Raw genomic sequence first — 11,542 nt, forward strand, 5'->3', positions numbered from 1 at the left:
TCTGCCTACTTTCAAGGCTTAGATATGTCTCAAATGGACCTAATCATGAGAGAAATCTTTAACAGCTGGAGAATGTCTGACTTGTTCTGTCTCCATGTACATCCTCTTCAGCACAGGTTCAGCTTCCATGGAGCACAATGGCAAAAACTCATTTTTAGTGTGAGTTGGTTCACTAACTGCAGACAGCTCAATGAGACATATCTAGACTAGAATACATCTACTTAATGTAGATGTCCACTCTTAGGCCACAAGTGGCTTTTAGTCAGTTGGTGGTGACTGGGACAATATTCCTAAAATATGGGACAGCATGTTTTTGGACTTTCCTGCACAAATTGGCATGAATTTTCAGTTTCTATCTGCTGAAAGAGGAGAGGATGGGGAGTTTTAATCTGGAGTGATGTTGCAGGCACATTTCTAGATCTAATGGGATGATGTTCCATTCACTCTTTTGTACCATCAATTGCCTGTGGCCTATCAGGTGTTAAAAAGGATTTCATTGCAGAAGTGAAAGAGAGAACCTGAAAATGCAGCAAATTCCTTAGATCCAAATGTCCTACATTCACGCCTATTTACTGCATTTCATCACAATCTGTGGGTACAAACCAGGCTGAAAGCTCAACAGCAAATAGCTGAGATACACAGTGGTTTTGCAGTAGCAGATCTTGACTTGTCAAAACAAGATCGTAGCCTGTCACTGGCAGGGATCAATAGTACATGCTCAGAGAAGAGTGTTAAGATTAGGCCAACCTGATACTACTCAAGAACTTCCTCTCAGTCTCCTCTAATTAGTGGCTGAAGGAATTCCTATACACAGTGTGGTATTTTATAAACACCATTCCTGAAGATGTTCAAGAAACGTGAAGATGCTGTTCTTAGGGGCATGGTTTAGTAGGCAACAGTGGTGGCAGGTGCATGGTTGGACTAGATGATCTTAGGGGTTTTCCAACCTGAACAATTCTATGATTCTATTTTGTATGAAGAACCACATCCTTTAGATGTTTTCTACCAAGTCTATTGTCTACTAGTTTCAACTGATCTCTGTTAAACTCTGCATTCCTTGAAACAAGCTCCAGTTCTAATATCTTCACAGACAAATGGCAAAAACAAACGGGAAAAAAATGCATTCAGTACTTCTTCCTCCTTGTGGTGGGTAGATGTTGCAGCTGGAGAAAGCAAACACTGCACGAGGACATCATATACAACTGGGGATGAAAGAGCCTTACAGCCCTGGAAGGGATCTGCCATTTCTTGTATATAGAAAATATAAATGCTGGGGGCAGAGGCGGTTTCCAAACAGGTTGCTAGGTCGGGCTTGGCGGGCAGCCCAAGTTCCAGTCTGTGATTCTCGCATGTTCCCTGGAGCCCTTACACAATCCGTCAGTGCTTGATTCTCTGACTTACAGCTGCACAAATGCCTGCTTGTTTTCCCCACTTTTTATTAAGGTCTTCAGAAGAAGAGAGACAGCACAAAGGAAAAACAAAGCAAAACAAGCCATTTTTTAATATTATTATTGCTGTGATTTATTATTCCTATTAAAAATAAAACTAGGGAGTGCCAAGGCAGTGGATTAGCACTTTGCTACAATAAAGGTTGTCTGGAGGCTTTTTGAAGATGTCCCAGTTATTATGCTGAAGTGGGAGCTGAAAATTTTCTGCCAAACATATTATTTTGTGTTTGTTTATAAGAAATCTTTGGAAAGACAGAAAAGAGCTGAAGATAAATGAAATTCACTCCACGTTTTTGACTCTATCAGTTGCTTTCATCAAAATATATTGACTGCATGTCAGATTAGAAGTTGTAAACTAGTAATAAGAATGAGGATTGCTCTCCCTTAGGGTGCTGATTCAAAAGTGTCAAAGATCAAAGGAACCAGAAGCTACTGATGGCTGTTCAGTGTGTGAAATGAGTTCTAGTTCTTTTCCAGAGAAAAGAAACCAGGAAAATAACTGGCCATGAATAGCAATTTCACTGGCTTTAGCCATATTTTTATCTAAGCCATGCAGATCTCATTGCAGCAACATAGTCAGATCTGATAAATTTTCTGTACATCTTAAAGCTTAGATTCCCCTACCAAAAAAGAAGATAATGGCTTCTTTGTTCCCTCTCTTTCTTCAATAATTTCTGGCTTCTGTATAAACAGAGAACAACAGATCTTCAAATTGCAAAATGAACTCTCTTTTTCTCTTGAAATTCAATGAAATTTCATCAGTCGCATTCATGTTCTTTGCATGGTTGATGATGATAGCATTGGATGATACCCAAATTTATGGCTGAGAAGATGGATTGGGAAGAGTTAGAAGAATTTGTACCTGTTGGATGACTCAAAATTAAGATTTTTTTCCCCAGAATCACACCCTACCATCACTGACTGATACAATTTACTCTTGGGCACAAGGATGCACGTACATATCGACACTCAGAACAAGTGTAATTCTCGTGAAGTAAAAGACAGGGTGATACATACCAGCCTCTGCAAAAATCTGGTCTGTCTTGGGACACGACGTACAACCTGCAAAGAATTAAAGGAGTTGATGGAGCCTTGAAAAGCTTGTCATTTGTTTAAATCCAGATGTGAGCCTGTGTGACTGATGACCCATGGCCAAGTTCAAATGTTCCTCTGGTTAAAACTAAAGCCTAAATCTCTTCTCTATTAGCATACACATTCATCAAAACTCAGCCATGGAATGCAGCTCTCATAAGTGAGAAGGTATTGTGTGTTTTACAAATGCTACCTGTCCAGAATGTCTCTACTTGAAGGCAAGGACATCAGCCGTGGCTGTCTGTGCTGTGTCTTCATCCTCAAGCATGTTCTCTGACAGCTTCCTATGGAGGTACACAAAGGCTCTGTACTACTGTTTTTCCAGTTGCATGGTGAGCTCTTCTAAATGGTTTCCCAGGAAAATAATGTCCATCTGTTTTTATGTTGGACATTACAAATGCACTGTTTTTATTAGAATTTTCCCAGCCCGCATCTCCTAATCTGTTAGGAAGGCTTGAAGTTAACCGTAGATCAGATGAAATGACTTCATAGGTAAAATATGTCTGTCAACCCAATGTTGGGCATCCTTACTTCAATCCTTTCTGCCTTAGGACCTCTGGAGGCCTAGCAATTGATCAGACTAGAGCAGGGCAATCTGAGGCCTGCAGTAATTTCATTTGCTTATTAAATGTCATTTTGAGCCCACCTAAATCATTAAATAAAAGTCAAAGCCCATTCCTCATCCTTACTTGAATTTTATTATTAAACAAAGTATTTCACCTATGACAACGCAGTCCTACTCATTTCATCATCCGTCACAGCAACTCCTCTGACTTTTTTCCACATGTGTAATTGTAAGTCTTGGCTTAACAACATGTCCAAATCCAATCCCTCCTCAAAGCAGAGTACAAGTCTCTTGTCAGTGAGGAACAATGAGGGAAGCCAAGTGACTTTTTAAAATGTTGGTGAAACTCTAGAGAATAGAGGAATGCAATAATAATTTTTTACCTGATTTGCCCTTCCTCTTGATTTACACTGAAAACAAAGTCACTCCTTGCCAAATATATAATTTTTTTTCCTCTTTATTCATGCACTGTGAAGCTCAGAAATGCCCAGTAGAGAAATTAAACATTTTCTCTATTAGAATCTTATTTTTCGTCTTTATTTTAGCCAACATCTTGTAAAATTAGAACCTAGGAAAAGCATTTTTCTCAAAAGTGAGGAGAGGAGAGGAGAGGAGAGGAGAGGAGAGGAGAGGAGAGGAGAGGAGAGGAGAGGAGAGGAGAGGAGAGGAGAGGAGAGGAGAGGAGAGGAGAGGAGAGGAGAGGAGAGGAGAGGAGAGGAGAGGAGAGGAGAGGAGAGGAGAGGAGAGGATGATGTGATTCTCTCAGAAAGATAGCTTCTGAAGTCTTGAGAATAACTGGTAGATACTGCTCAGTAACTAAGTTCTGCTTGTTAGGACTTCATGACTACTAACAAAGCACTGCTGCAGGATTTATGACACCAATCAGTCCATTGGAATATTTTTAAAACATCCTACTTCACTACCATCATCTAATGGAACAATTTCCAACTTTCCATCAATCTTTATCTTTAAAGCCTTCTGAAGCACTTTAATTAAAGCCCAACAACTGCTAGTACTGATTTACTGATTCCATTGCTGCTGACACCTTAGCATGGCATACAAAGAATAAGCTGGGCAGTAGCAACCTAACAACCACTGAAGACCTGACCAGAACTGCATCTAGTGCAATGGTGATAAAGAGCACTTGTCATCTGCCATAGCTTCCTAACAATTCTCCCTGTAAGCAGATGAATGAGTGCTCCCAGATGCCATTCAAATAACAGGACAGTGTTGAAGATGGTTTACCACTTGTACAGCTTGGTGTGCAAGACAGACCTGGATTGTTGCTAAATTCCCCAACAAGAAATATGTGTCTGCAGCAATCAGGATTGGCAAAAAAGTTGCTGAGGTCCTCCCAGTGGAGAGAGATGAACACTCTTGGAGAGTGGTTCTTCCCATGCTAGTATGGGAGGAATGGGCTAACAGGTACAGGTACAGATACATATGAAAAGTTTCAGTCTTCCTATGTGTGACAGAAGATGCCAAATACAGGCATCTAGTGCTGTCTATGACACTGTAGAGTATCCCCCTTGGCATCCAGCAGGATTCATAGATCCTGCATCACTTCTACAGCTCTTAGATACTACAGAGCCTCTCAGATCTCATCACGTTTAGGTAGCTGCGTATTTAGGTAACTTAAGTAAAGTCACCCATAATATCCACAATAGACCTGAATATACCTAAGGATCTATTTAGAGGATCAGGTTTAACATTCTGTCTTTTAAACCAGAGCCTCTAAACTACCATTGCAATGTTATTCCTAACTTGCAAAAAGTTCATTGCCATTTCAGGCCCATTTCTCCTGAAAATCTAAGGTGCACAATGGCACAATACAACAGTTATCACTTGCAGAATTTTTTTTTTTTTTCTCCTCTAGTCAAGAGGCATTTTACTAGCTGAAATACATGGAAGTTTCTTTTATCCAACTTCAGTTAAAAATCAAGTACGGTAAAACTGAGACCAGAGGACAGGGCAGAAAAACCTTCCTCCGAGCTTGAAATACTCTGAATTACTCAGACTGGCGCAAGGCCAGGAGACTGCATTAACTCTCTTGTCCCTGCAGCACACGCTGTTTAACACAGCTATCAGGATGCCAGCTCTCCAGACGTACTAAGACCACATCCCTTGGCAGCACAGGAGGGTGCTGGGGCTTTACCTCAAAGCACCACCTGAGCTCTCAGCCATGGGGACAGCAGAGAGGCATGCTGCACAGAGAGATGCAAGAAATTCACTTTTAGCAGCCTGCTGTGCATGTTAATGCCAAACCCTGAGGAAAGTGACTGCAAATGAGTGACAAAATCAGCGCATTTTTTTACTGTCACCACAGGGGCTATCCAGGCAGTTTGTTCACCTAACAGCCCTGGACGCACACCAATCCAAGAGCTCTCCAGCTGGCTACTTTCAATTAATCCATGCCAATTAACAGGGCATAAGCCACCAGATGTCCCCAAATAACAACTGTCTTAACACCTACTTGCTCCACAACGCTGTAGTCTGCCATCAGCTTCTCTTCCAGGTACCTTGCCATCAGCTCCGAGTCGGGCTGCCCTACAGCAGCAGGAAAGCAGCAGCAGAGCCATAGCCAAAGGATCATGGTGGAGGGGCAGCAGGTAGGAGGAAAGCCCCACTGCCTCCACAGCTGCTTGTGCTGCGGACAGGCTGTAAGCAGGCTGACAGGAGGCGAGACGATCCACCCTCTTCTCCTCCTTCCCAGCTCGGGACCAGCCCCTTTTCCACTCAGGGTTTCTCTGGCTGCCAGGGTTTTCTATCCTGCAGTCATTTCCCTTCAGTCTGGGATTACAGACACAGTCCTCGTGCCCTTCTCAGTGCTGCCCACAGCCACCTTCTCACCTCTTATGGGCAGACAGACAGAGGGGATCAGAGCTGGGGGTCTCTGAGGTGCCGCCACATGCCACATGTCCTCATGTCACCCCAAGCAAGGGGACAGTCGAAGAGGTCCTCCCAAGCAGCGTGGAGTCAAAAGGAAGAACATGCCAAGGGAATGCTGCATGGAGATACAGGGATGGGCAGCTTGGACCCAGGGTTGGGGGACTTGGTAAGGCATAGGAACAGGCTGCCCAGGGAAATGGTGGGGTCACCATCCCTGGAGGTGTTCAAAAAATGTGGAAATATGGCACTGAAGAATGTGATTTAGTGAGCATGGTGGGGATGGGTTGATAGTTGGACTAGATGATCTTAGAAGTCTTTTTCCAACCCTAACGATTCTATGATTTCAGTGTCAGCAGCACCCCAACCCTGCAGTGGCCCTCTGTGAAGTGCCATTTCTTTTGCTGGGACAGGACACAAGATGGCTGCTGCCTGAGGTGCTGGTGCCTCAAGAACCAGCAGGGCACTCTTTTCAGCTGTTGGTGGCAGCTGAAAGAGCCTCTGTGTGTCTCCTTATGCTATTCACCATTATGTTGGGCAGCCCTGAGTGACTTATGCCACAGTTTGTATATAAAAGCATTCTTCTGCCCACCCTTTTGGGAGAGTGATCCAAGTGCATACTTGAAGGTTTGCCCAGGAAGGGTACAACTGTACATTTTCATCCTCTCTGAAGGGATTTTTATGTTCCCTCTTCCCCTCCAGCCTCTACTGAAGAGAACAGGCAGTAGGGTGCTGAGGGAGGTACAGGTGAAGCACACCATGAGGGCAGCCATGAGATGGGCTGAGCCCCACTTCACTTAGCCCATGGCAGCAGCAACACTTCCTCCTTCTTCTTGTTGCCAAGATCTCTGTTGTTTCATTGGTGAAGGCAGCCCCAGGGCCTGGTTTCTCAGCACAGGGCAGGGCTCCCTCCGCACCCTCACCTTGGCACCCCGCCTGCTGCCTCCCCACCAGGCTGCAGGCGGCCCGGGAAAGCTGTCAGCATGGTGTTGGCCTGGCACCTTATCTTGGCACCATCGTGCCCCAGAGCTGTGCTTTCATCCCTCTCTCTCATTGTCTCGTTGGTAGTTTCTTAGCTCCAGCAGACCCAATTTTCCTCTCTTTTCTTTCACACGCAGTCCTTTCAAGATTCAAACCATTGTGTTCTCACTTTCCAGCTCTAGGCCCATCAGAGACTGAGGCTGTTTTGCTTCAGCTCCAGTCCAATGTGATGAATGTGGCTCAATACCACAGGCTTGGCACCTTTCTTTGGTGAGGCCACATCTCAGTACTCTGCTTAGTTCTGGGCCCCTCACTGCAACAGAGACATTGAAGTCCTGGGATGTGTTCAGAGAAGGGCAGTGAAGCTGTGAAGGTTCTGGAGCACAGACCTGGAGCACAGACCTTGTGGAGAGTGGCTGAGGGAACTGGGATTGTTCAGTCTGGAGAAGAGGAGGTCCAGAGAAGACCTTATTGCTGTCTATATCTCCCTCAAAGGAGGTAGTAGTAAGGTGAGAGTCAGTTTTTTCTCCCAGGTAACAGTGATAGGATGAGAGAGAATGGCCTCATGTTGTGCCAGGGGAAGTTCAGGTTGGATGTGAGGAAAGGATTCTACTCAAAAGGAATGGCTGGGCACTGGCACAGCCTGCCCAGAGATGTGATGGAATCACCATCCCTGGAGGTGTTCAGTAACCGTGGAGATGTGGCACTGAGGGAAGTGCTTAGTGTGCATGGTGTGGATGGGTTGGTGGTTGGACTGGATGATCTTAGTCATCTTTTTCAACCTTAATGATTCTACGATATTGCCAGCCTGATGCCAAAATGTCCTCCCAGTCCTGTCGGAAGGTGTAAACACGCTATTGGACCACTAGAACTCAAAAGTTTCTCCTCCTAGAATTTCTCCTGAACAAACACATGTGCACCTATCTGAAAGCATATGTCCTCTGAGAACATATAACCTGTGGACCTTATATCCTTAAAATCCCTATGTGTAATTGAAGGGCAGGAAGGCACATGGACCCCATTCAGAAGGAAGGAGGAGAGCTGGAGATGGGCTAAGAGGAAGGAACAGCAGTGCCAATGCCTTTGGAGCTCTGCTTTAGCAAATTGGTATGCACATAGCACAGTTGTAAGGAAAAAACATAACCCCAGGATGACTATCTTTAAGCTGATACCACACTGTGCTCGAAAAAGCAGTGCTTCTCTCTGAGACCTGTGAGGACCAGAAAAACAATTGAAGCAATTTGCAGCTGGTATTCAGCTTCTTCATGTCTTATCCAGCTCAGACATGGAAGAGCTGAGCACAGGAGTAGGGTGAAAATCAGGACTGTGACATCCTGTACCCTCACTACTAACATTAGGGATGCTTCTAAGGCTCCCCTCTCCAAGTTTCATTGACCAAGATCCATGGCTGAACTTGCAGCTCGCCAGCATGTACTCAGGTCTCAAAACAGGCATTTGCAATAATACATAAAGGATGATTTTCCTGTTGTTTTGGAAAACATAGAAAAAAACAAGTCATTTCTGTAAAAGCAAGTCAAAAATATCTAAAGGTGTTTGCCAGTTGGAAATAATTTCTGAGCAAGCAGTCAGGACACATTTGGGAAAAGCTGTGCAGAACCCACCAGCTATCACTCTTGGTCTCTTGATTGCAATTCAGCTTGTTTCTAGCCCTCACTCTGCTTCTCCCATTGCACAGGTGATGTAGCATCAGTCAGTAGTTTATCCTGGGCTTGTCTGGTGAAAGGAAAAAGTTCAGAATAGGCATGGGATAATCAATTGGTATGAGAGAATGAGCTGGGGAAAACATTGCCCTTCCTAAAATGATTAGAAGAAGCCAGTTCTACTCAGGCTCCCAGTAAGTGCACGTAAGGACACAGCACATAGCTTAATAAGACCAAGCTGTGTTTTATTAATCATGGTTCAGATGCTGTTAGGTTTGCATGTGAATATTAAGCCTGAGGTCCTAATTGCTTACATTATCCCTTCTTCCACCTCTGGAATATGATCTCCTGATTTTGAGGGGGAACATGGAAGTCACTGTTGCAGGGATACTGTTGAGATGGAGATAAGCAATTACTCAGATGTGCCTGTTTGCATTAGACATATTTGATTCTGACTTTTGCCAGCTTAGCAAAATGAGCAGCTGTTCTTTGGGTGGGAGCTCACCAAATTAAATTGCCTGGCATATCTCCAGAGAGCACGTTCAGAGATGGGGGAAAGACATGAGCTGGCAGGTGAGCTTCAATGCACAGTTCACCTGTGATGGATCATGTTATGTCAAGGAATCTCTCTGTGTTGACATACAAACACATAAACCTTGATGTTGCTCTGCCTTCACGCATCTGCATTCCCATTTTTGCACACAGTGCTAATGGAAAGGACTAGTCTTCTTCATTGTCACCATACCATTAGTTAAATAAACCCTGTAGGAAGTTGCTGAAGTTAAAGAAAACATTGGTGCCTTTTAGGTCAGGAGAAAAGGTAATCCAGGCTCCAGACTGAAGCTGAGGAAACCAGATCGCAGACACATTTAGTCATGAGCTCTGTGCTATGATGTACAGATTCTTAGATGAAAGATTCCCAGTTCTTTGTTTTTCTAGGCAGAAGAATGGGACACCGGATACCCACCTCACATATTAAATGCTCAACTAGAAGTATATAATCATGGAACTAGAACTAAGTGAACTATTAATAAAGCACAGAATTTATTGGCAGTCAAAGCCAGCAACTTGATTAAGCAATTGCTGAGTCCCAGAGGATTGCACAAACAGATAGGTTGAATATTGATATCATGATATCTGATAAGAAAAAATTTCTTATCAGAAAGAGTGATGAGGTATTGGAACAGGTTGCCCAGGGCAGTGGAGGAATCATCGTCCATGGAGGTGTTCAAGAGAAGTGTAGATATGGCATTGAGGGACATGGCTTAGAGCAGGCACTGGCATGGGCTGATGATTGGACTAGAAGATCTTATTGGTCTTTTCAGTCTTAATGATTCCATGATTCTATGACACAGATGAATGTCCACCATTAAAAATAGTTATGGTGAAATATGGAGTACTACATTAAATATTTTATTTCAATCTGTAATCCGTCAAGGAAATATCCTTGTCTGAAACATCTGGATAGAAGCTTGTGATCCCAACTTCTGATCCCAGTGGGGAGGTGCCTGTGTTCCAGGCAGGACTTTTCTGGTGACATAGTGGCTGCTGTTTTCCCATTAGCTGTGTGTACTATTGCCCAGATGAGAATTTAGAACTTCAAACTCTGGTATTGCTCTGATCTGGGATGAAAATTTTAAAGATGCCAAAGTGTCTGCCAGAGTGCCTCAGAAGGGAAATCTGAGTCTGCCCAGAGTGTTGCTGTGGAACACTCTTTAAAAAGGTCATCTGGGCAGAAAGGCAGCCTGCTGGGTGGTTTTGAACAATAATGCAAAGAGAAAAAGCTGAAGCAAGAGGAAAGACCATTGTACATGTACATTGTACATGTCTGCAGTATCGTTTCCCAGAACGGCTGGTCTACAGGAAGATGCATGTCAGCAGCACTCCGTGTTCGTGCATTTCCTTGCAGGTACACTGTACTTATCTGAGCCACTAGACATTTTCAGATATGAAATTCAGATAGGAAAGGGAAATTGACTATCTCATAAGAGATATTGACTATCTCATTGCTGCACAATGCTGCAGGATAACACAATTAATTATTCTGAGGAACAGACTGCACAGTGGTGGCTCCAAATGCTTCAATGGAGACATGCATGAAAACTTATTTCCAGAGGATTTTTGGACATGGAGGGGGCTGGCTACCAAGCATCCCAGTCGGCACATACCAGAAAATATCTGCCTGAGATCCTGTTCTCCCCATTAAATGCCAAGGAAGTCCACTTATTCCAAGAGTAAATGTAGGACTCAGGGATTGCTCTGAGCTGAGCCTCCTCAGCACTTATTTCTTCCATATATATTTTTTGTTCTTTTGCCTTCAGAAATCTCGGGATTTTTTAACTATTTGGGGCAGCATATTTGAGCACTTCATGCCATCTAGTGGTCACACTGATTTTTAACATTTATCTAAGAAATAATTAAGCCCATTTGGTGGTAATGAGAGGAATTAATTAAAGCGTTAGAAAATTAATATTTTAATAAAATTTTGTTCCATAGGACTCCATCTCTTCATTGCATTGGTAATTAGCTTCCAGGTATGGGATCCCAGATACTGCTTTTCCTGACAGGACCCACCATTGTCGCATAGGTTCTAACTGCAATCATGGAGGTGTTCCTAAGCTGTCTTTAAGGTAGGTAACTTAAATATCACTTAAGTACCTTATAAGCGCAGAGCACTGAGCAAAAGCCACTTAAGAGGGTGAGTTAATACTGAGTTTCTTTAGCCCTTGACTATTTGATTTAAACCCAAGGCGGATCACTCAGCTCTAAGCCAACCTTCCTCTGAAGCGCTATGCATGGGATCTGTGTGCTGCAGATCTCCTCTGCTCAGAAAGCCTATGAGGGACATAAATGTGAAGCACCTTATTCAATAGGATAGGAATCTTATGATCACAGAATCATAGAATGAC

General features: G+C 43.6%; 1 protein-coding gene across 3 annotated transcripts in view; it reads right to left on the reverse strand.

Annotated features, from left to right (window-relative positions):
- ITIH5 (inter-alpha-trypsin inhibitor heavy chain 5) overlaps positions 1 to 5,852 on the reverse strand; it is a 67,649-nt gene extending 61,797 nt beyond the window's left edge. For all 3 annotated transcript variants that reach the window (XR_016463737.1, XR_016463732.1, XM_031591456.2), the window contains exons 1-2: positions 5,579 to 5,852; positions 2,466 to 2,510 (exon numbers count right to left, since the gene is read on the reverse strand). Coding sequence is in view for 1 of the 3 variants with exons in the window: in XM_031591456.2 (XP_031447316.2) it covers positions 2,466 to 2,510; positions 5,579 to 5,698 (165 nt within the window). In the remaining 2 variants the exon portion in view is untranslated. The remainder of the gene's footprint in view (positions 1 to 2,465; positions 2,511 to 5,578) is intronic.
- Positions 5,853 to 11,542: the final 5,690 nt, after the last annotated feature.

Source organism: Phasianus colchicus, chromosome 1 (assembly GCF_987193195.1).
Source record: "Phasianus colchicus chromosome 1, bPhaCol1.hap1.1, whole genome shotgun sequence".
NCBI lineage: Eukaryota > Metazoa > Chordata > Aves > Galliformes > Phasianidae > Phasianus > Phasianus colchicus.